This window comes from Aquarana catesbeiana, linkage group LG12 (genome assembly GCF_042186555.1).
Source record: "Aquarana catesbeiana isolate 2022-GZ linkage group LG12, ASM4218655v1, whole genome shotgun sequence".
Classification (NCBI taxonomy): domain Eukaryota; kingdom Metazoa; phylum Chordata; class Amphibia; order Anura; family Ranidae; genus Aquarana; species Aquarana catesbeiana.
Window position 1 is genome coordinate 19,615,624 of NC_133335.1, and position 25,100 is coordinate 19,640,723.

The 25,100-nt window shown below is 44.8% G+C and overlaps 1 protein-coding gene across 2 annotated transcripts in view; it reads left to right on the plus strand.

Moving 5' to 3' along the window:
- The first annotated feature begins 442 nt into the window (after nt 1-442).
- Nucleotides 443-25,100, plus strand: part of TPX2 (TPX2 microtubule nucleation factor) — a 29,123-nt gene continuing 4,465 nt past the window's right edge. For both annotated transcript variants that reach the window (XM_073607323.1, XM_073607325.1), the window contains exons 1-12: nt 443-536; nt 13,074-13,218; nt 15,131-15,214; nt 15,376-15,424; nt 17,560-17,673; nt 17,776-17,895; nt 19,276-19,406; nt 19,510-19,664; nt 20,071-20,242; nt 20,534-20,672; nt 22,141-22,354; nt 24,986-25,081. In XM_073607323.1, the coding sequence (XP_073463424.1) occupies nt 13,134-13,218; nt 15,131-15,214; nt 15,376-15,424; nt 17,560-17,673; nt 17,776-17,895; nt 19,276-19,406; nt 19,510-19,664; nt 20,071-20,242; nt 20,534-20,672; nt 22,141-22,354; nt 24,986-25,081 (1,359 nt within the window). In that variant the 5' untranslated portion in view covers nt 443-536; nt 13,074-13,133. The remainder of the gene's footprint in view (nt 537-13,073; nt 13,219-15,130; nt 15,215-15,375; nt 15,425-17,559; nt 17,674-17,775; nt 17,896-19,275; nt 19,407-19,509; nt 19,665-20,070; nt 20,243-20,533; nt 20,673-22,140; nt 22,355-24,985; nt 25,082-25,100) is intronic.

Sequence of the window (25,100 nt, forward strand, 5' to 3'; positions counted from 1 at the left end):
CCGACTTCCTGGCGGGCTCGGCACGTGCAGCATGCGAACACGCCAAAGCTCATCCTTACATACATTATGTTCTTCAATATTACCAGCTTCATAAACTACTGCACACTGAATAAGCACATTTATTGTATATTTGACTTCGCTCACATAACACCCTGATGTGTTTTTACACTTTAATGAATAACCGTCAGCAGTTCACCTCATAATGAACATACTGTATCAGTGAGGAGGGCCCTGTGTATGTGCGTGTACTATAGAATAACTAACATCCCTTCTCCTCAGGGAAGGCGGGGAAATTTCGATTTGCGCAGAAGCGCCGCAAGGGATCTTGGGAATGTGAGTCCATTCCGACCTTCAGGACGTGGCCCGGCCCCTCAGAGGGACTATATTTCCCAGAATTCACTGCTCCCCCCCCCAAGGCTTCTGACCAATAGGCAATCGCCGTGGCGTCCGAAACTAGCGATTGGCCTGTTTGGAAAGCAAGTCTAGATTTAAACTAGTAACGTGCGGGAAGCGGCGGAGCTGGCGGCTGTGTGTCGGTAAGGAGCGGCCGGGGGTGGGGAGACCGGAGCGGGGTGTACGGTGAGGTGCAACACGGTGTGGAGCGGGTGCTGGGACGGCAATGGTCGGTTGGGTTTGCTCTTTGTTTATGACTGAAAGTATAGAGGGGAGGAGAAGATATGGCGGCCAGTATAAGTTCTATGGAGAGAATAATGAGACACTGATATGGTTCTATGTAATCTATAACATTCTTACATCTATGTAGGCGGGGTGTATATTGTATACATTTTTATGGTGTTTTCATATTTTATAAATATATATATATATATATATATATATATATATATATATATATTTTTTTCTCCTATGGTATTCCCAAATTTATGTGTGTGTGTATGTATATATGTATATGTATGTGTATATATATATATATATATATATATATATATATATATATATATATATTTCACACTCGGGCTGCGTTAGGACTAGTTTTGGTGCTTTTCGGTTGCTAGCTGGGGGCTTTTAGCCCCAAAGGGGTTAAAAACGCCTGTGTTGCGGCACTTCTGCAGCGCCGCCCATTCATTTCAATGGGCAGGGGTGTTTTTTGGGGGGCGGTGTATACAGCGCGCTCCCGAACAGCCCCAAAGATGCTGCTTGCAGGACTTTTCCTAACTTCCTGCAAGCGCACCGCCCCGGAGTGAAAGCACCCGGGCATTCCCATTCGGGAGGCAGTTTTCAGGGTATTTATAGATACCCCCTCCCCCGACTCTTCTAACCTTGAGGGGGTGTTCTGTAGTCCACTGAAAGAACTAAACTATGTAAATGCAGAGCACAGGAATTTACCGGTGGTTTATCGAGCATGCGCAGTACCAAACGTCACTCCAGCTGATCAGTAAGGACAGGCTCGGGTGTGTTTGCAACCCCCACATGCCCTGAGCCCGTCAGGAAGCCAGTGTTCTGTTGATTTGTGGCCACCGCAAAATGGAAGGGCATTCCAGCTGATTTCCTGATCAGCTGGCCGTGACGTCACCATATCGCATGCGCACATCGTAAGGAGATTGTGGGTCCCCCCCCCCCCCCCCCCCGACAGGAACATCTGAATGCTATGCAGAAGGGACACCGTATTTGTCATAGTGTGCCTCGCTGTTGCGGTGCGGGTGTACAATGTGCTCTCGGTCCGGTTTTGCCTGTGTCTTATGGCCCGTACACACGATCCGAATATTTTCGGATCACGTGTACACTACTTTCGAGAGCCGAACGCGACAGTTCGTCCGTTATCATTCGATCGGACAAGCACGAATATTTTCCTTGTACGATACCAGATCATGCGATTTTTCGTTTAGTCAGTACAGTTGTCGGCCAAAAATACAATACAAATACAAAGCATGACATCACTTCTGATTTTTTTTTTTTTTTTTTTTTTTTCTGTCGGAGAATTTTTGTGGCTTTAGTTACCTATTCAATTTCTACTTGCGACTATTGAGCGAAAAAGGTCGTACGATATTCGGATCGTGTGTACGGGCCATAAGGCTGGGTTGCAACTCAGACAAAACCCGTCCTGCAACAGCGAGGCTCAATCTGACAACTACGGTGTCCCCCCCGCTCTTTGCATGGCTTTCAATTGTGCCTGTGAAATGGTATCTCCCGTCACAAAAAGGCTCCTACAATGTGCGCATGCGCTATGGTGACGCCACGCCAGCTGATCGGGAAATCAGCTGGAGTGCCCTTCCGTTCTGCTCGGGTACTTTTCGACGAAAGGCACTATTTGATAGAACACCGGCGCTGCACAGCGCTAATCGCAGGCAGTGAGACATTTCCCCGATCTGTGCAGCCGCGGATCGGGGGGAAATGTCTCACTGCCTGTGATTAGCGCTGTGCAGTGCCGGCTTCCTGGCGGGCTTGGGCATGTGGGGGTTGCGAACACGCCTGAGCTCGTCCTTTATTGATCAGCTGGCGTGACGTCAACACAGCGCATGCGCTGACCGAAGACAGTGTTTGACGATCTGCTAAGCGCAGAGGGAGAGCTTACCTGTCAGATTCTGCCTTGCTGTTGCCGTTTTGCCTGTATTGAACGGCCTGTATGTTAGGCAGTGGGTTTTGGCTGTGTCTAAGGTTGGGTTAAAACCCACCTACAACCCGCTCCGCATTAGCGAGGCAGAATCTGACCATTGCATTCTCCCTTGGCGCTTAGCAGATTGTCGAATACTGAACTAGTTCTGCACATTTCACCCTGTTAACGTCACGCCAGCTGATCAACATATCAGCTGGAGTGACATTGCATACTGGGCAGACCCCTCAGGAGGCAGTATTTGATAGAACACTGGCTTACAGAATTTTTGCCAAGATCTTCAAGTTTTTTTTTTTTTAATTATTTTTTTTTTTGTAACATTTAGCCTAGGTTCACACTTGTGTGGTGTGGGATTCCAGTGCTGGTTCCCGCATCGCATCTCTCCTGCAGGCAGTTCACACTGCCCTCTACGAACTGCTGCGAGTGTCGATACAGTGTCGATACAGTGTCGATACAGTGTCGATACAGTGTCGATACAGTGTCGATACAGTGTCGATACAGTGTCGATACAGTGTCGATACAGTGTCGATACAGTGTCGATACAGTGTCGATACAGTGTCGATACAGTGTCGATACAGTGTCGATACAGTGTCGATACAGTGTCGATACAGTGTCGATACAGTGTCGATACAGTGTCGGAGCAGGCAGCTGCATCAAAACAACAATGCTGCATTCACATGGGTAAGTGTGATTCAAGGAAAAAAAAAAACTATTTCCATACTTCTCTTTATAAAAAAAAAAAAAAAAAAAAAAAAGCAGAACCTTTTTCCTGCATGAAACGCAGGCACAGTAGCCTGTTCAAATGAGTTGGCTGCTGTACCTGTGCGCAAACCGCTCGTAGAGCTGCTTAGGCATTAACCTAGCCTAAGGAAGGGCTGTACCCCTGTCTTTTGTTTGTTTGTTTGTTTGTTTTTTTTTTTTTTGCAGCTTTAATGTCCAGTTGGTGAGATTCATCTTCACTTCCTCCCCCCCCATAGTCAAAACAGGAAGTGAGGGAATCCTAGTGTCCCCCCATTGGGAAGAGTCCCCCTCTATTATTCTGATAACCCAAAATTCTGGGGTTCTCCTAATTTCAATGCTAATAGTGAACAATACATAGGATGAATCTCCCTAATGGGGTGGGGGAGGGGGGCACGGCGCACAGACAGCAATAAAAACTGTCACTGGTTCTAATCCATCCATTGCCACTTTAGTTACATTTTTAAAGCAGAGCTTCACCTGAAAAGGGTGCCCACCCTCCTCCTTCTCGTCTTTCATTATTGGAAATTACTTTTTATTTATTTTTTCTGACAGGTACCCGCTTCCTCTTCCACTCTGCTTCCAGGTGGTCAGAGTGAAAACTTAAAGCTGAGGTCCGCCTAAAAAATTTTTTTTTTTTGTCAGCAGCTACAAATACTGCAGCTGCTGACTTTTTAAAATAAGGACGCTTACCTGTCCCAGGGCCGCCCGCGATGTCCTCTCCCGAAGCCGACCTGTTCCTGGGTGCAGGCGCCGGCATCTTCAGTAAGGTAATCGGGAAGTGAAGCCTTGCAGCTTCACAGCCTGGTTCCTTACTGCGCATGCGCAAGTCGTGCTGCGCATTCTCAGTGATCCCTGCTGTCTTCTGGGAACTGTTTCTCCCAGAAGGCAGCGGGGGAGCAGAGGAGGGGCCGAACATGGCGTAGATCGCGGCGGATACTGCGGCGATCTTTCGCCGTTATTGGAAGCAAATGCCTGTATTGGACAGGTATCTGCTCCCCCCTCCCCCCTGAAAGTTGCCAAATGTGACACCGGAGGGGGAATCCGGACAGCGGAAGTTCCATTTTTAGGTGGAACTCCGCTTTAAACAGCCCCCCTGTCAAGTCACAGGTCCCAGGAGGCTGTGTGACCAGTCTGAATGTGCAGCAAGAAGTCGGCCGTAAAACGCAAGGAAGTCAGACAGCTTCCCACATACAAGTCGGCGACCCTGGAGCTTTTTAACTTTTTTTTATAGAAATTATTGGATTTCCTCTTTAACCATCTAACTGCTCCTAGCAAAAATACTGTGAGTGGGTGGCAGGTACAGTCATGCCACATATATGACTGGCCGCCCTCCGGGTTTGGGGGCACGGATTTCTGTGTGTTGCACATAGGGTTCATCTGAATGGGCTACATTATGCAATGCAAAGAAGCTCCCACTTTTTTTTTGGTGTCCAGCTCCCTGCATTTTTACCAATGTGCAATTTGCTGCATTTGTAGTTCAAAATGCACGTCTGGTAGCTGCGTTTGGGACGCCATTAACCATTAATGGCACCGCAAGGTTGTCACGTGTGGGTTCCTGGAATGCGCTCAGAAATGTGGTGCGTTACGTAAAATCTCACAGAAACCAATTGTTAATGGGGTCTAGGTGCTTTCTATTACACAATCTTGGCAGCCACTAATGTGAACCCACAGTGAGTGACTCTAAGCTGTCAAGTTACTAAAACCAAACCCCTATTGTGGTAAACAACTTTTATCTCACAAGAGTGAGTACACCCCTCACATTTCTGTAAATATTTTCTTCTATCTTTTCATGTGACAACACTGAAGAAATGACACTTTGCTACAATGTAAAGTAGTGAGTGTACAGCTTGTATAACAGTGTAAATTTGCTGTCTCCTCAAAGTAACTCAACACACAGCCATTAATGTCTAAACCGCTGGCAACAAAAGTGAGTACACCCCTAAGTGAAAATGTCCAAAGTGTCAATATTCTGCAGCAGCAATAATTGCAGATATTTGGCTGTTTTAGCAGAACACAGGCAGCTTATACAGTACAGTAGATGGTATAATAAAAGAACGTTGTTAGTCCGCCCGATGATAACCAAAAACATGGCTGCCTCCAAGGCGCCGACAGCTTTTATTTATTTTTTTTTCCTTAGTACTCCATATTCCGATCACACACGTTTCTGGAAAAGATCGCATACCTGACGAAGAGGTCCTACGTGACTCCGAAACGTTGCACTACACTTTTGATGTGATCGTGCATTAAATAATTCGCTTGGACGCTTCCTTGTTGATCCATGGTGTGCTGGCAAACATTTACCTTGTAACTTTTCCTTCTTACTTGCTGTTTTGTCAAAACGGCCAAGTCCTTGTTTACTTTATACTCTGCCGGTGTTCTGTCAAAACAGAAGAGAAAATTATCCCCGCTCTAGGAAGGCCGATCGAAAGCAAACATCTCCTCCATGCTGGAAGCAACAGGTGCTGGCAATGCTTGTACAATGAAGTAATTAGAGAAAGTCCTGGACAGCCGCACTCAACTCATATGTTGCCTTTATTGAATAAAAGTCATCAAAGATACATGCCACAGCAGAAAAATGCAGAAAAGCTAACGCATTTCACACTGTAGTCAGTGCTTAAGCATAGCTATGCTTAAGCACTGACTACAGTGAAACGCGTTAGTTTTTCTGCTGTGGCATGTATCTTTGATGACTTTTATTCAATAAAGGCAACATATCAGTTTGAGTGCGGCTGTCCAGGACTTTCTCTAATTACTTCATAGTTCTGTCAAAACAGTCAGGTCATCGACCGACTCTAACGAACTGAGTTCTCAAACACCGATTGTACAGTTCTCACAGCTCCGTGAGCAGAGAGCTGGTGACTGCCAGTCGTCGGCTGTCTGCTCTGTTACAGGAGTTGAAAACCCTCAAGTTTACCACCTTTTTTAATGCAAAGGTGATAAACCTTTTGTGCTGCAGCACCCCCCCCCCCCTCCTTACCTGAACCCAATCTTTCCAGCGACTGGGACGAGCACAGCAGCTCCAGTCCCTTGTCTTAGGTCCTCATTGGATAGATTGATAGCAGCAGGAGCCATTGGCAGTGACCGGGGGGAGCGGGGCCGAGTCCTGTCAACGGACACAGCAGCAGAACTCAGGAGCACACCCTCACCAATGTCCCCATGGAAAGCGGCTCTGTGGGGTCACTCAAGAAGAAGCCAGGAGGACCACGGGAGGACCCCAGAAGAGGAGGATCAGGGCCACTCTGTGCAAAACCCTTGCACAGAGGAGGTAAATATAACATGTTTGTTTAAAAAAAAAAAACAAAGCTTTACAATGACTTTAAGTCTGGTTTCACACTGATGCGAATTTACAGCGGGTTTGAGTGTAGGAACACACTTTTTATATGACCTGCGAATCTATTCTGTGGCTTTGGTTCACATCTATGCGTTGCTAATTTGGGGAGGGGTCCTATGCGTGTTGGTTGCAGTGCGTATTATATCTTCATAGGTTTCAATTGAACTTGCAGTAAACGCACAGCACACAGTTCACATCTCTGAGAAATTGTTTACTGTCTGCCTCCAGAAATTTGCAGTAAATTTGCAGTAGTGTGAACCTAGTCTCAATCAGAGGGGTTATTTTTAATTTGTAACTGATATTAAAAACAGAAAAATCACAAGGGTCATAACTAAAGTGGTTTTCTGCTGCTGTAGCCCATCTGGTTCAATGTGTTGTGCATTTAGGGATGGTATTCTGTAAACCTTGGCTGTAATGAGTTATTTGAGTTACTGTTGCCTTTCTATCATCTGGAACCAGTTTGCCCATTCTCCTCTGACATCAAGGCATTTTTCTCCTATCGTCTTCCAGGACAGCCTCTGAGACATAGGGCTCCTCCCCTCCGGGACAGGAAACGCTTTCACCCAAATTGTTTAAAGGCGGTCCTCCAGGCCTTCCCCTTCATTTTTTTTTTTTTTTTTTTTGTTTCCTGCTGGACGGGAAGGAGGCATGTTGGGAACCTAAGGGAGCTCCATGCTCAGGACTGTCCTGTGTGAGCACCTGAAATTACCTTCTCCTCTGCCTCAGCGCCCCTCTAACCAGGTCTGCTGGTCCTGCTACTGCTGCCGTAACTGAGTCAGGACCCCTGACAATGTTGCGGGACCATTTCCGCTGGTTGCCTATTCCTCCGCTGCCATCAGTGACCCCGGTCTGGCGGATGGGCGTTGTCAAGCGTAGCTGCAGGGTGCATGTCTGGTGGATAAGAGCAGCGCCTGTTCACCTGGTAGCTCTGGGTATGACAAAGAGGAAGTATGTGTGTCGGAGGCGGGGCTTCTGCGCTCCAACGAGATGAAGCAATGTGACTGATTACTTCTGGCGGAGCTACATCAGGGGGTGTCGGAGTCGAGGTTCTGTAGGGAGTGAACATGCAAGGCATCCGGAACCAGTGACAGACCCCACAGAGGAGCCATGGAGGGCACTGCAGTACCTCAGGCGGTTGACTTTGGTTCTTCCTCCATTTGATCCCAATCACAGTGGTGGTGAAGGTCTGGTGCAGGCACTTGTGGGCCTTTTTGTTTGTTCTTTTGGCTTTTAGGGTAAAGCCAAGGATAAGGCCCAGATGCAGCCCCCTAGGAGAAGGTGTACTGTTTGCGGATCAAAGCTAGGTTCCGATTGGGGGGGGGGGGGGTTTGAGACACTTTACCCTGATTGTCTCAGCAGTTTGGTTAAGGACGATTCTATGACGGCTTGTCATAAGATCCTTTCACCCGTTAAATATGAGATTGCATCCACGTTCTAATCTTTTAAAGGGATGATGGATAGGGTCCCTCTAAGCCCCTATCCAGAGCAGCAAGTATGTCTGTCCTATCAGAACCTAGTCAGGTGAATAGGGAAAGGGAACCCAGGCTTGCTTGCCTTCTCTCAAGCGGACTCGGGGTCTGATTCAGAGGGAGAGGAAGATTCCTCCAGAGGGTCCATGTACAGATTGGCACTGGACGATGTGGGGGACTTACTGAAGGCCATCTATGACACCTTGAAGATCAGAGAGGAGTCGGTACAGCTTTCTAAGCACGACCTCGTGTATTGGGGTCAGTGTACAGAAATCCAGGGTATTCCCCATGCACAAATTTCTAGTGGAATCAATCTTGCTGGGAGTGGGAGCACCCTGAAAGAAGACTATTCTTTTTAAGTAGTCTTAAGCGCAGGTTTCACTTTGAAAAGGACGTGGCCCATCCTTGGGACAAAATCACCAAAGTTGTATGCACCGCTGGTGAAGGTTTCCAAAAAGACATATTTGGCCTTTGATGACCTGGGATCCCTTAAGGACCCCGTGAATAAAAGGGGGGACGTGCTGCTAAGAAGAGCTTGAGATGCTTATTCTATTGGGCTTAAGCCAGCCCTTGCAGCTACTTGCGTTGCCAGAAATTTAGAATGCTGGTTAACGCAGTTGCAATCCCACATTTCTGCCGGCACTTCCAGACAACTGCTTAAATCTTTTCCCTTACTGTTTAAAGCAGTCGGCTTCCTAGCAAATACCTCTGCGGAGTCAGTGAACCTGGCAGCCAGGTCAGTAGCACTGGTAAATGCTGCAAGAAGGGCCGTATGGTTAAAAGCTTGGTCAGGGGATGCAGCGTCAAAACTCAAGCTTTGTGGCTTGCCTTTCTCAGGTGATCACCTCTTTGGACCTGGGCGTCAGGAGGCACTGTAGCGTACCCAGGACAAGAAAAAATTGTTCCCAGAAATGAGGGGGGGGGTACGTGTTTAAAATCGAGGTTACAGGCAGCAGACTCAACATGAGAGAGAGAGCGGGTCGGCCTAAAAAACACTGGACAGGTCAGAAGGGATGGAAGGAGGAATATTATTCAATCCTCAGACTGCCGCTAAGCCCCTCCCGGTGGGAGGAAGATTGAGGGACTTCTTCCCACAATGGACCAATGTAACTTCAAGCCTGTTTTATATTGGAAATAATAAACTGCTACAAGTTGGCATTCAATGCCATTCCCCCTCCCACTTTTCTGGTTGCCCCGTTACCCAGAGACCAGGAGAAAGTGGGGGGCTCTGAGTTTGCTGTTAGGGGAGCTGGTGGATCAACAAGTCATCAGCGAAGTGCCACATGCAGAATGCTGCCAGGGGGTGTTCCCATGCATTCGTAGTCAGAAAACCATCAGGCAAGTTTCAGGTTAATCTGCAATCTCCATCTTCTGAACAAGTTTACCAGATTAATGCGTTTCACAATGGTGTCTCTTCACAGTAATGAATCTCCTGATTGTTATATGGCATCGATCTCAGGGATGCATATTTGCATGTGCCGATACATCAGTATTTCCAGAAATTCCTCAGACTAGCAGTCAGGGTGAATTCAGAAGTTCTTCACTTCCAATTCAGGGCACTGCCATTCAGAGTAGCATCCTCTCTGAGGATTTTCACGAAAGTCCTGGCAGAAGCCTTAGCCCCACTGCGTGTTGGGGCCATTACCTTGATCCCCCCCTATTTGGACAATCTTCTGTTTGTGGCCCATTCTTATCAGCAATTGGGACAATTCCCAGCTGATCCCAACCCAGGAAGTACAGTACCTGGGATACAAGATATCTTCAACAGAGGAAAGTCTTTCTCCCATGGATGGAGAAAGTGGGTCTAGCGGTGGCGTAGCTTTAGAACAATCGGGAAGCCCATATCAAACATGAGAGTGATAGGCTTAATGACCTCCTGTTTCCCAGCACTCTCCTGGGCAAGGTTCTACCAGTGCCCATTGCAGGCTCTCCTACTACACTGCTGGGATGGTAGCCAGCAGAGTTTGGCTAAGCCTATGTCCATTTCGGCCAAAGTCAAAGGGCGCTATGGTAGTGGCGGACCAGTCGAGTAAAACAAGATGAATGGTCGCTCAACCAGAAAGTGTTCGAACAGGTTGTGTAGTTCTGGGGCCGGGCGGAGGTGGATCTTTTCACTTCAGAAAGCAACAAGTTCTCCCTGGATTGAGCCAGGGAGATGGATGCCCTCGCCAATGCGTGGCACTTTAACCTTTTGCTATGCTTTCCCCCAGTAAGACTAGTTGCGGTGGTTCTCCAGAAGTTCTTGAGCGAGGAAGAGGGCCTGGTTTGCCGTCCTAAAGAGGCTGACCATATATCCTCCAGATTCCTCTCCTGGTGAGGGAGGATCTGGTCATACAGGGACCTATTTGAGACCCTCAGACTTACAGCAAGTTATCTGAGGAACAGCTGTTAAGGGCTCGAGGGTTCTCGGAGTCCAGACCCTTTTTTAGAATGCCGTAAACCAGGGCCATTTACTCAAGTCTGGAGAAGATTCAATTCCTAGTTAGAACAGGGGCCTGAAGAACCGGCAATTCCAGTGATAATGGACTCTTTCCAGGCAGGAGTGGATTTGGGCCTCTCTATTAGCACTTTAAAGGTGCAGGCTGCTGCCTTGAGTGTTTCTTCAGGTCTCCCTGTAGCAAGATCAGTTTGTAAAGAACTTCAAGGCCCTCTCCAGGTCCAGGCCAGTGAAGGTCAGAGCCTGTCCCTCCTGGGATCTATCCTTGGTCCCTTTGAACCTCTGGAAAAATCTGAAGTTTAAGTGAGTGGTTCTTAAGGTAGCTTTTTTTGATTGCAATCACTTCAGCCGCAAGAGTGAGTCGCAGGCTTTCTCGATCAGAGAGCCATTTTTGTTAATTTTGGAAGACAGGGTTGTGCTCAAAACAGATCCTAGTTTCCTCCCTAAAGTATCCTCTGTTTCACAGAACGCAGGACATTATCCTGCCATCATTTTATTCCTCCTCAGAAGTTAATAAGGAAGGTTTAGTTTAGTAGATGTCAGGCGAAGCCTTTTAGCTTATTTAGAGGTCAGCAGAGACTTCAGGAAGTCTGGGTCTATTTGTGAACTTGGCAGGACCACACAAGAGATATAAAGCATCAAAGGCCACTATTGCCAGATGGATAAAAATGACAATTAGAGGCATACAGGTTGGCAGAGGAGCAAGCGCCCCAAGTTAAGGCACATTCATCCAGGGCAGTGTCGGCTTCGTGGGCAGAGAGGGCCGGTGCCACTCCAGAGGATGTCTGCAGAGCAGCAGTGTGGTCCAGCTACTCCACATTCGCAAAGCATTAAAGTGGGAGTCCGGTGACCAATCTTCTTTTTTTTTTTTTTTCTTTTTTTTTTTTTTCTTTTGTCCATTGAGACACTTTTGCTAATCCCAAAATAATACTCAGTTTGGGTGTAATATTTCAGCCTCTGTCTGTTTTCGTACTAAAGAATAACTTTAAAAATGTGATGCTGGCTGTGAAGCCCACAAGCATTGATTTCCTGGATGTGGTGAATGTTGTTCATTCACAGCTTGTTCACGCGCATGATCATTGTTCCCGCACTGAATCTTGGGAAGCCTGACACTAAGCTCCCAGGAGACAGTGCAGCGCTGGGGAAAGGCAATAAACACGCCTACTCCCATGGGAGGAGAGACAGGAAGTGCCACTATAAAGGTAATTACAGCGATAAAAAAAAAATTTCGGGTGGCATTTCAACATCCTATGCAATTAACTGAAGGGGGTAAGATTAAGTTAAAAATTTTGAGTGGAACCCCGCTTTAACTCTTGGACCTGTTTTCTGATAAAGAACAGGTGTTTGGGCGAAAGGGTGGGATCACTGCCTGGAGGACCTAACAGTAAGTTTCTTATCTCAGAGGCTTTCATGGAAGAAGATGGGAGAAAACCGGAGTTGGCCTTACCGGTAACTTTTTTCTAGGAGTCTTCCAGGACAGCCTAGTTTCCCACCCTGTGTTTTTATAGCTGGTGCAAAGGGTATATACTGACATGTCTTTCACAGCCTTCCAGCGGTTCTTGTGGAAACTGAAGGGGAAGGCCTGGAGGACCACCTTTAAACAATTTGGGTGTTTCCCTTCCCAGGAGCCTTATGTCTGAGGCTGTTCTGGAAGACTCCTAGATAAAGTTACCGGTATGTCCAACTCCAGTTATCCTCCACCCAACTGTTGCTCACTGGATATTTTCTTTGTTTGGTTGAGGTCAGGACTCTGTACAGGCCAGTCAAGTTCCTCCACCCCAAACTTTCTCATCCATGTCTTTATGGACCTTGCTTTGTGCACTGGTCCAAATCATTTGATGAAGGGGGATTATGGTGTGGGGAGGTGTTTCAGGGGTTGGGCTTGGCCCCTTAGTTCCAGTGAAGGGAACTGTTAAAGCGTCAGCATATTAAGACATTTTGGACAATTTCATGCTCCCAACTTTGTAGGAACAGTTTGGGGATGGCCCCTTCCTGTTCCAACATGATTGTTCGCCAGTGCACAAAGCAAGGTCCATAAAGACATGGATGAGCGAGTTTGGGGTGGAGGAACTTGACTGACCTGCAGAGTCTTGACCTCAACCTGATGGAACATCTTTGGGATGAATTGAAGTGGAGACTTTGAGCCAGACCTTCTTGTCCAACATCAGTGCCTGACTTCACAAATGCTCTTCTGGAAGAATGGTCAAACATTCCCATAGACACACTCCTAAACCTTGTGGACAGCCTTCCCAGAAGAGTTGAAGCTGTTATAGCTGCAAAGGGTGGACCAACTCAATATTGCATCCTACGGACTAAGACTGGGATGCCATTAAAGTTCATGTAAAGGCAGGTGTCACAATACTTTTGGTAATAGTGCATATAACTTTTTAGAGCAGGAAAAAAAAAAAAAAAACTTTTATTAAATTGCTTTATGTCCTGGATCTATGCTAGCTTTAGTGTAACCAAAAACGTATTCCTAGTCTTCGCAATGTGCTTGTGTTGACATGCGTTTTTTCTTTGTAACAGGCTTGTGAGGCGAGCCCAGAAGAATTGATTCACATCGGTCGTCTTTGAGGCAAGGCAGCCATGTCCGACCTGCAGGAAAGCTATACATATGACGTTCCTTTGTGCGACTTTGGTGACGATGATAATAATGTGGACTCCTGGTTCGGTAAGGAGTTTAAGAAAATTCACTTTTTAAACTGAACACAGAAAAAATGTAAATTGCATCTCCCATAAAATCACTGCAGTGGTTGGGGTATTGTGTACACTTTGTGCAATTTCTGCTCATTTCCTTGTTAGAAATCCCCACAGCTTGAGAGTAAACTTTTTAGGTTTGATCACACCGGGTGCGACTTGACAGGTCAGTCACATAAGTCGCACCCTATTTACTGTTGTGGAACCAGTCAAATGGGTGTGACTTTGAAGAAAAAAAAAGTTCCTGCACTATTTTTGTGCGATTTAATGTGCGACTTGGTTTGATATCTGTGTATGAAGTCTCGCTTATCAGCGGCTTTGAAATTGCACTGAAGTAGCACGACTTCAAAGCTGCACCCGGTGTGAAGCGGGGCTTACACACTTTTGGTGATCTACACGCTGGAGTTGATTTACTAAAACTGGGGAGTGCAAAATCTGCTTCCAGTTTCTGAAAGGACTTGGCCACCTGACACTATTGGATTAATTTAATAAAACTGGAGTGCAAAATCTGGTGCAGCTCTGCATAGAAACCAATCGGCTTCCAGGTTTTTGAAGGCTTATTTGGACCTTCAGTTTTTTTTCAAATTTCCATCTATTAAATCCTCTGCCCTTAACTTTGGATGGATATATATTCTGTGTCTCTGTGTCTCTGTGTCTCTGTGTCTCTGTGTCTCTGTGTCTCTGTGTCTCTGTGTCTCTGTGTCTCTGTGTCTCTGTGTCTCTGTGTCTCTGTGTCTCTGTGTCTCTGTGTCTCTGTGTCTCTGTGTCTCGTAAATCAACCTCGCTATGAAGGATGTAGAGAATACAGGCTTTCCTCTTACAACACAAGCACTGCTTGACAGACAACTTCAGTCAATACAGTGAAAACTCAGGCAGTTAAATGCCACAAAGTATAAATATAAGTGAGTATTTTTCACTCAACAAAACCAGAAAGATGAATATCATGCTGCATGGCATTTTACCCCTTGACAAGGCTTTTTTTTTTTTTTTTTTTTTTTTTAACTTTGCTATATCCCAAACAAATTTCTTCAGTTCAGGCCAATATATTTTTGGTAAAAACAAAAAAAAAAAACACTCAAGTGTAAATTGGTTTGCGCAAAAGTTATAGCGGCTACAAAATGTAAACTGTCTTAGGGAGGTGTTTCTAACTGGGAAGGGGGTACTGACTGGGAATAGATCGCTGTTCCTGATCCCTAGGAACAGACATCTGTTTACATTTGGCAGATTCTCTCTCTTCCACCCCCCCCCCCCCCCTTTTTTTTTTAATGCATTAAAAAAAGCCTGTCTGCAACAGCCCCCTCACACTTGCCTGAGCCCCATCTCTGTCCAGCGATGTCCGACTCTCCCTCCTGATTGGCTGAGACACAGCGGCACTTTTGGCTCCTGCTCTCAGTCAGCCAATCGGGAGAGGGGGCGGGGCCAAACCACAACTTTGTTTTCAGGTGCCCCCATAGCAAGCTGCTTTCTGTGGGTGGACTCAACAGGAGGGAGGGGCCAGGAGCACAGAAGAGGGACCCGAGGAGTTGAGTTTCAAGGCTGCTCTGTGCAAAACCACTGCAACAGAGCAGATAAGTATAACCTGTTATGTTTTACAGGGAAAAAACAAGACTTTACATTCACTTTAAGGTCCAGCACTGTAAGTTGGACCTTCAGACCGCATGCGCTGATGTCATTGACTGCATGCACTCTGAATATCTTTTAAACTGCTAGTTTAGGAGATATTCACAGTACCTACAGGCAAACCTTATTATAGGCGGGGGGGTGTTGATTTTTGCCTATAATTTTACTTTTAAAGTGGAGAATCTTGCAACATGAGAAAATATGGGTTATGTCTATGGTAAGTAAAAGATGCAATGTGCTTATTGTCATGATCTATGTCAAAACAGATCAGGTTGCAGATGTAGAAAATGTCCCGCCAGAGTCTGCTCTAACCACAGAGAACCCTGAAAGTGAGAACATCGCACAAGCAGGTAAGAATTCAGTCTGTCACCTTACGTGTGTGTGTGTGTGTGTGTGTGTGTGTGTGTGTGTGTGTGTGTGTTTTTGTTTTTTTTTTTTTTTTTTTTTTTTTTTTTTTTTTTGTGTGTATGTAGTCTCATAAAATTAAGCATACCTCATGTCCTTTTCACAGAAATTGTGGTCGCCAATAAGCAGCAGTCTCCAAAGACAAAGGCCAGAAGGTGGGATATGTTCTTCGTACCGATTTTTGTTACGGCATAGATTAACAAGGTTTTGTTTTTAAAGCACTTGATTATGGTTGAAACCTGATTTCTCTTTATTCAAAATCAAAAAAAAAAAAAATTATAATAATGAATACAAAAATGCAAAATATACTTTTACCTGTTGTGGAAATATTCTTTTTCTGTAAAATCTTTTAGCCATATAACAAGTATATCGGGAGAGCTCCTCCAAAGACTTTTTAATTTGGTGAACCAAGCAAGGTGTTTAGAGAGAAATAGGCTGCTTTAATCAAACTGAGTTTTCCTCTCTTAAAGGGGTTAAAAACCTCCCTGTCATGCAGCAGCCCCCCTTTTTTTGCTTATTTGAGCTCTGTAATTCCCACGACGGAAACAAGCACACCAGCTCCAGCCGGTGTCTCGTGTCCTGTCCTGATTGGATAGATTGAAAGCAGCGCAGCCATTGGCTTCCACTGCTGTCAATCAAATCCAATGATGTTGGGGCGGGGCCTGCTGTCTGTCGATAGATGCAGCAGGACTCTGAGCGTGCCCGCACTGTCCTGAAGGAAAGCGCTTCTCCAGAGCAGAGGACCCAGGAGTGCCGCTGAGGGACCCCTGAAGAGGAGGATCGGGGCCACTCTGTGCAAAACCAACTGCACAGTGGAGGCAAGTATGACATGTTATATTAAAAAAGATGGTTTAGTAACCCTTTAAATCTTTCTACAAACCCCCCCCCCCCTTAGGAAGGTCACGTGTTAGCAGACTTAACCTGATGTGGAGCACCCCACGCACATTTACTGCGGCAGGGCAGCCGCTCTGTGCAGAATCACGCCGCCGACCCTTTCCCGCTATGCCTGGACACTGGGAGCCAAGCCACAGGTCTGGTGGACGCAATGTCCGCCTGGACCTGCCAATCATTCGAGGCATGGGAAGGTAGTGATCCTGTGTTCCATGTTTTTGCTTAGCAGGATCTCTGCCTTCCCACAATACAAGCACCTCCACACAGGAAGGACTCCCTAGGAACACATTTAACCCTTTGATTGCCCCTGATGTTAACACCCTTCCCTGCCAGTGTCAGTACAGTGACAGTACATATTTTTTAGCACTGATCACTGTATTCGTGTTACTGGTCCCCAAAAAGTTAGTGTCCGATTTTTGTCCGCTGCTATATCTCGGTCCCGCTAGAAATCGCTGATCACTGCCATTATGTAAAAAAAAAAAAAAAATTCCATCCCACAACTTTTGAGCAAACAATCTACACTTAATATTTTTTTATTTTTTTTAACTTGGGGTTGAAGTATGCCCCGTCATGTGACTGCAATCTCGCTGCTTTGTGAAACAAATGGGCATGTACATAAGAGCTAGGAGCCTCACTTCCAGGAGACTGAACATGATTCTGCGCACTCATTCATCAGGAAGCTATGACATAATGGGCGCAGTGGATGGGGCTGGACAGGGTGTGACTGGCTTAGTAGTGAACAGACTGACAATGCTACTAGCGACTGTAAGTAAGCAGCCATATTCGGCAGCTCCGACAAACGGCAGTCACATAGAGTAGGGTTTTGATTCGCTTTTACTAATCTGCCTTTTAGAAATCCAAAAAAAGTGCATAATGCAGATTTTCATTACTTTTTTTAAATGAAGGATATATATTTAATTTTTGACTGGAAATCCACTGTAAGGGTATGTGGAATGGGTAATGCTTGCATAAATTGTAGATACTAGTTGCATTTTTGGAGCTGGTGATGAGCATGGGTGTAAGGGTTTGTGCATATATTGTGGGTGGATTAGAAACCATTAGCTTACATAATTAGTCTGGCTCGCTGTGAACTCCCTGGTTTCCTTGCCGTTTTAAAGGGCCTGCTGGGACAGCTGTAAGTTTTTAGCTTTCCGTGTTATGTCTCTAGGTCAGCGAAGACCTGACAATCAAGAGGAGAAAGGCAAACCGCAATAAAACTTGTCATTCTAACTGTTTCAACAGTAACCAAAAGTTTTTTTTTGACTGTATTTAAATGAAGACAGAACACTTTGATAATTCAATGGTCAATTAATTTTTTTATTTATTTTTTTTCTATCGGTGTGAAAGTCTGCTTTACCTTGAAGCCTTCCCTTACTAATTATGTATCTACTTTTTTAAGGTCTTCCAAACGTTTATCAGCCCAACAGAGGAACCGCCAAATGGCAAAAATCAGAGCTGAACGAAAGAAAGTAACTCCAAAGCAAGAGCATCCTCCTATGAAGAAACAGAAGCTGTATGTATTTTAGGGAAGAAAAATCTTAGCTGGGAAGATTGGGTGCCAGGAATTTGTCATGTTTACTTACAATACATTTTTATATCTATATGTATTTTGCAGGTCAGCTAGGTGCAAATCCACAGACACTACAATCAACAAAGATCTATCGACAAGCGTTGCTGAAGGGTTTCCGAGGCTGAGGGCCAAAATTCCTTTGCCCACCACTCCCACAGTTCTCAAGTAAGGCACCAAGGGTGCTAACATGTATAATTTTCAGTGTGAACCTTAGCTCCGTCCATGCAGCCTCAGCAACATATACTTTTAAAACTACTTCCGGACCACCCACCGTGGATATAAGTCGCTACTTTGATGTTAAATACCGTTGTTATGGCAGCAGATGGCTGCCATAACCCTGGTATTATCCACGACTGGCGATCCTCAAAGCCATGTCACTGGCTTTGACAGCAGCGTGAGCCAATGGCTACTACTGCTATCTATCCAATGAGGACCCGAGACAGTGGCTGGAACATTCGGGTTCAGCTAAGAAAAGGGGAGGTTCTGGGGGTCAGCTGCAGCAAAAAAGGTTTTATGACCACTTTAATTTGCAAGGATTATCTCTCATTTCCTGTTTGGCTATGGGACAGGAAGTGAAGTAAAATATCTGCAATGGGACACAGATGGCAAAAAACAAAAAAAAAACCGACATGGGTTATAACCCTACTTTACGCTATCCAAAATGGGGGTAAAAAAAGTTTTGCCTATACTTCTACTTGCTAGAGCAAACCACTTTTATCTGGAGACCAGGGTTCCACTAGGGCATAGCCGTCAAACTGGCAGCCCTTCAGCTGTTGCGGAACTGCAAGGCTGACAGTTACAAGCATGACTCCCACAGACATGATGAGGCTTGTAGTTCCGCAACAGCTGGAGGGCCACCAGTTTGACACCCCTGCACTAGAGGTTCCCAGGGGTTCTGCTACGATCTATCAGTCGGTAGCAGCCAGCTGACGGGTAGATCGCATCCCCTCTGCCGAAACAACATGCAGAGCTAGGCAGGGAAGTTATAGCGTTGGCTCTTGTGCTCCCTTCCCTGCCTTCTGTCCATCCCAGGTGCTTGTATGTGACATTTGAGATCAGACAGCAGGGGATGAGGGGCTGGCTGAGAATGGTGCACCGCAAGGGGACTGATTGCAGCAGCTTCCCTGCATTGTTCTGCATGTGACGGTGCCACTGCTAATGTGATATGCCCTCAAGTTTACGCTCTCCTTACCACCTGTGCACTGTTTATCTCAAGTTGGACCCAGAATTGAGCATCTGTACAGAAAAAGCATGCAGAGTTTTAATCTAAAATAAGTATGTTTTAATATCGATTAATCTATTTTTCAATGTTATGTTAACAGCTATCTGAGTACACCAGTGTTCTGTGAGCTGTAGATGTATACATTATTTCAGGGGTTCCCCGAGATCTCAAACATTTTTGCCAAGGGTTCCCTGCAAGGTCAAAAGGTTGGGGAAACCTTGCTGTAGACTATAGAAAGGTGGTACCTGCTCACCTGGGATTTTGTAATCGTTTTTGCATTGAGATGTTGCCTGAAATAGTTCTTGTTTCCCCCCCCCCCCCAGACGCAAACCTTTTGCTCAGAAGGCTAAGAACACAGAGGAGCAAGAACTTGAGAAGGTGCAGCAGCTTCAGCAGGAACTGGCTGAGGTGTTGAAAAAGAATGAAGAGTCCTTTAAATCTGCTTTAGCAGGAGGTAAATTGTTTTGGTTTAAGATGTGACACCCCCCCCCCAAATCTATACCTGTAAAACAAACCATGCTGATGGCCAGAAACTCACACTTTTGCCTTATTCATAGATCAACCATTAAAGAAGGTGCCCATTCAGGCCACAAAGCCTGTGGACTTCCACTTCCACACTGATGACCGTCTCAAGCGGCATCCAAATGAACAGGCAACAGAATACAAACAAGTCGACTTTACTGCCGAACTTAGAAAGCATCCACCATCTCCGGTGAGACCTTCAAATATATATATATATATATATATATATATATATATATTTATTTATTTTTTCTTTGTGGATTTCCTGGAGTTAACTTTTTCATTTAAAAATGACATATGCAATACATTTCAAGTTTCCTACATCTGCCATCTGGGCAGGTTAAAAACGTCCTGTTTGCAACATAAATTTTATTCTGTTTCAGAAAATATGTATTGGTTTGTAGTTTTAAGTTGTCTGTGAGCAAAATATGCATATTTTACTGTGCAAATTTTTTTTTTGCCCTTGTATCAAAGTCAAGTGGGACAAAAATAAATGCACTTTTGCAGAAAAAATTATATTGTATTAAACACTTTTTTTTTTTTTTTTTTTTTTTTTTTTTCCTAGTAGATGCTAACTTTTTTGTTTTATCTGATAGGCTGGCAAATTGGTTCGTACTGTGCCCAAACCCTTCAACCTCTCCAAAAGTAACAAAAGGAAACTCGAGGAAATAACCACAGAGTACACATCCACTGCCGAGCAAGTTCTGGCCTTCCAAAAGAGAACCCCGCAACGATTTCACTTGCGCAGCCGGCTGAGGGAGATGGAAGGTGAATTGCTAGTACGGTTTTGATGCTTGATGGGAATGTGTGTTTTTGCCTATGGGGAACATTGCTTCCTGAGCTTCAGTTTCTATGAAGCTGCTCTGTGTGTTGGGTGTTTTTTGACTTTTTTCAAAATTCTTTTATTTTTTTAGACCGTGTGTGTGTGTGTGTGTGTGTGTGTGTGTGTGTGTGTGTATATATACAAATACACAGCAATCTTGCATTTTGTACTAAAGTCGGGTATAATAAGGAGCTTCTCTGCTTGACTTCATTTTTGCATGGCTTTTTGATTCCTAGGACCATCACCAGTGAAACAACTGAAGGCCAGGGTGACTCTTCCAAAGACCCCACAGCTTCAGACAAAGCAACGACACCGACCAACAACCTGCAAGAGTTCTGCTGAGATTGAATCAGAAGAACTCGATAAGCTACAGCAGTGAGTAGTTGGGAGTTTGATTTCCATTATTGGGCGTGTGTGTGTGGGGTTTTTTTTTTTTTTTTTTTACATACATACATACATACATACATACATACATACATACATACATACATACATACATACATACATACATACATACATACTAAAGACCACAAGGGTCTCCATGGTCCTCCTGAGTAAAGATTTATTGCATGAAAATGTAATGGATCAGACCAATCGTCTGGTGAGTATCTGTCCCTATCCTGATTAGGCCTATGTAATTTGGTGCATGCACAAGAAGAACCACACTGAAACCGTGCTCAGATACGTGTTACTTCCTTTTTATTGTTCCTGGATACATGGGGTTTTATAGGTGAGTGACTAGTGCTGTGAAGGAGTGCATCATTAGCATAGCGTTATCTAGATACATGTAGCTTCTTATTGGTCATGTCCATGTAAGGTGAACTTCCTCCAGGTTCTAGGTGTCTTAGTTACACATTCTTCACTCAATGGGAGGGGTGTTGCTAGCAGCCATTTTGAGCAAGGATTAAGAAAGCCCTTTATATGCAAAAATATATAGACTTTGTACCATAAAGAATGGAATAGAAATGGGCATTTTATGTGATTCATCACAAAAGATGTACATGGGTATGAAAATGTATACAAGATAAAGGAATTCTGAAGTGTCAGTGTCTTAAGGGGTAGGGACAAAGCAACTAGTTGCCTAACCACATACAGAAAACCAATCGCGCTGCCTGCTTGGTTAAGACTTTTTAAATTTTTTTTATTTTTGTTAATTTTCCCCATAGGAGAGCGTGCAACATGGCTGCTTAGTGGACCTTCACCTTAAAGCAAACCTTTGTTTTGCCCTTTCATGAACACCACCCCCCCCCCCCCCCCCTTCCGGATGTTGATTAAACATTTTTAATTTAATAGATTTCTGTGCGTGCAAAGCATCACTTTCACATTTCTCACCCTGGATAGCATAACATTCTGCACGTACAGATGTGCCACAGGGCTTCAGGTCCCAGCAGAGCCCTGCTGTCGTTCCCACGCATGCTCAAAAGACTGTTATGGAATTTGCAGACCCTTGTGTTTGTGCATGCACAGGGAAATCTCATGCATCTGCTCCACGCAGCAGAATGTTACTAAAAATTAGAGCTGGCTGTCTATTACAGTCCCACACAAGCGTTGTACATATTTATTCAGTCCCTTCCTTTTTATGTAGCAGCCGGGGGAGAGAAGGGGACTACTATAGTGTCAATGGCAGCATCCAGCGCTGTCTTTGTGGCTTGATGACTACATGAGGGAGGCTTTAACAAGTAACGTGCATAAAGAAAATGCACAATGTTTGTGTGGGGTGGTGTGTAATTAAAATATTTTATATTATAGTTTTATTTTTTTTTTAAATGAAGTTTTGATACTACCATTCTGAAACACTGCTATTACCGCCTAACCATGGTTACTCAAATGTTCCGTATTCTAGATACAAGTTCAAAGCCCAAGAGCTTAATCCGAAGATTTTGGAGGGTGGACCCATCCTACCAAAAAAACCTCCTGTTAAAGAGCCCACCAAGATAGTTGGCTTTAATTTGGAAATAGAAAAGCGAATTCAACAGCGTGAGAAGAAAGATGAAGAGGAGGAGATGTTCATCTTCCATTCCAGGCCATGTCCAACAAAGATTTTACACGATGTGGTGGTGAGTACTCTTTTAGGCTGGAGGGGAGCTACGTACTTATGTCTTTTTGGATGATTGTCCCAATGGACATCAGCCTGTTGGCAGGGGGCAGTCTTGAGCGGCCTGTCAGCATGGGGGAATTGGTCATCGGAGGAATTTTTTGGGGGAGTTTCTCAGTGTTGGACCAATTTGTTGGAGGGCCATCTGATCCAAATCCAGTCAAACCATGCCACAGCGGTGGTACACAACCATTAGGCTGGAGCCAGAAGTCTCTCTGTAGTAAGAGGTAGAGCAAAGCCTGTCCTGGACAAAACTATGTTCCATCCTTGTCTACATTCCACGCCTAGACAATTGGCAGCAGATTTATTCAATAGATTCAGCAGTAATGTGGCTGAAATTTGACCGGTGTATGGCCAGCTTAAGACTACCTTTCTCTCTGTGGGTGAGATGGAAAATAGGATTTTCGTGTACTCCAACTTTTTTTTTTTTTTTTTTTTTTTGTCTATTAACACGCGTTTCACCCTTTATGTGTTTGATGTTCCCTGTACTGTTTTTCCATAAAACAATATCTTTGTTTGCCAGTTTCTAATCCTCCTATAGGCAGCAGTAGATTTTGAATGTTTAAAGCAGTAGTAAAACCCCACTTGGTCCTTTTTTTTACCTACAGGTAAGCCTATAATAGGTGTATGCGCTGCTATCTAAAATGGGGTGTGAGGAACAGCTGCAACCATTCAATGGTGATTTCACACTTTAAGCAATTTAACACTCTGATGAGGAATTTAGTCCTTTGAGTTTTTTTTACTATCTAAGTAAAGCACTCTATTTATAATTTTGTTCACCTATTGGATTAGCGCATCATTATTTTGTTTACTGATAAGCCTATAATAAGACTGCAGATAAAATGAATATCTCCTTTTAAGGTGCACTGTTTAGGAGATATTTGCCCTGAATGTAGCCAGTGACAACACTGGCGCATGCGCTCTGAAGGTCTGGCATACCTTGCCGGTCTTTAAGAGCTTTGTGCCAGAACTGAGGGCCTACATTGAGGGACTACATTGTGATAAACCCAGAAGGAAGACTAGGGGAAGAGGTCAGTCCTCTCAGCGGTGACAGTACAGTGCTGGAGGGCTTTGTTCCAAGGTGAGTTTTTCATAAAGTGCTAGCATACATTGCATTCTAGCACATTGTGCCATTGCCTTGCAGGTTTTATCTTCAACAGCCACTGTTTAAAACTGCTTTTTAAGATTTCATTTCATCCCTCATTAACTACAAATGGTTTCTTGAATAATGACCTTTTTGACTGATCATTCAGTTTTTATGGAGTCAGTAACCTTCTGGGCTTATACAATAATCTGTATATTCATTTGTAGTTTCCAAGTTTGTTTTGGACCCTTGTTTAGCACAAAGTAATAAAGGCAATTAAAAAAAAAAAAACTTAACATGTTATAGTTGCCTGCTCTGTGCTGTTTTGCACAGAGCAGCCTCAAACCTCTTCTCTGGTCCCCTGCCAGCACTCCTAACCCCTGCCTCCTGCTAGGTGCCCCCAGAGCAAGCAGCTTGCTCCTGAGCCGCTGCTCTGTCCATTCACACAGAGCCGTGGCTCGGTCCTGGCCCCTCTCTCCCCACTGGCTGTGATTGACAGCCAATGGCTCCTGCTGCTGTCAGTCAATGAGGGAGAGTCCTCGGACTTGGCTCTCATGCACATGATGGGGCTTGGGTAAGTATTAGGGGAAATTGAAGGAGCTGCTGCTACACAATAGGTTTTTTAAAGTGGAGGGCCACCCGTAAAAAAAATAAAAAAAAAAAAAAAAAAATATTTGGGAAAATTTGTTTTTATACTTGCCTAAACCCTTGTTGCTAGGCAGTCTTCCTATTCGGCTGCGTGTTCTCCTCAGTGAGCGGCCCCGTTGTCTTCTGGGAACTGTGTGTTCTCAGAACACCATGGGGCCATTCACAGATCGCTGCGCCGCTCGCGCATGCGTAGTAGGAATCTGGCAGTGAAGCTGCAAGGCTCCACTGCCTGTTTCCCTTACATAGGATGGCGGTGCCGAGAGCCGACATCGCGGGCACCCAGGACAGTTAAGTCTACTTATTTAAAGTCAGCAGCTACAGTGTTTGTAGTTGCTGACTTAAACTTTTTTTTTTTTTTTAGCTGGCTGGAATCCCACTTTAACCTTCATCTATAGAATGCATGAAGGTAAACCCTGAGCCTTTACAAACACTAACTTTGTTTTTTGGCCTGCTTGAGAAACGGAGGTTCTGTAACCTGAATGAATGATTTGTATAGCGCTGCAAATGCGAACTGAATCGCCTAAAGGCGCTAACCTAACCCAAACGTCCCCCTGAGAAATTCTTGACCCAAAACAAATCTTACTAATTTTAGCTTTTACTTTGGGGGAATGGGTAGAAAAATTAATCTGCGTGTGTGTTGTTGGGTTGGGTTTTTTTTTTTTTTTTTTTTCCCCAATGATGAAGGCCCATGCAAAGCGTATGCTTTGAGGGTTATTGCACAACCCAAGCGTAATTAAAAATGTATGAAAATCTCTGCCTGAAAGGGTTAGTTCATTATGGTAGGGATTTCAAAGGTGTGGGGTGTTTATCTTTGTTACACAAGCCTTAATAATTTTTTTTTTTTTTTTTTTTTTTTTTTAGGGGGTTCCTGAAAAGAAAATGCTTCCTGTAACTATGCCACAATCTCCAGCTTTTGCACTAAAGAACAGAGTTCGTATGCAGTCAGAGGAGCCGAAGGTAAGTGCAGGCCATGGCC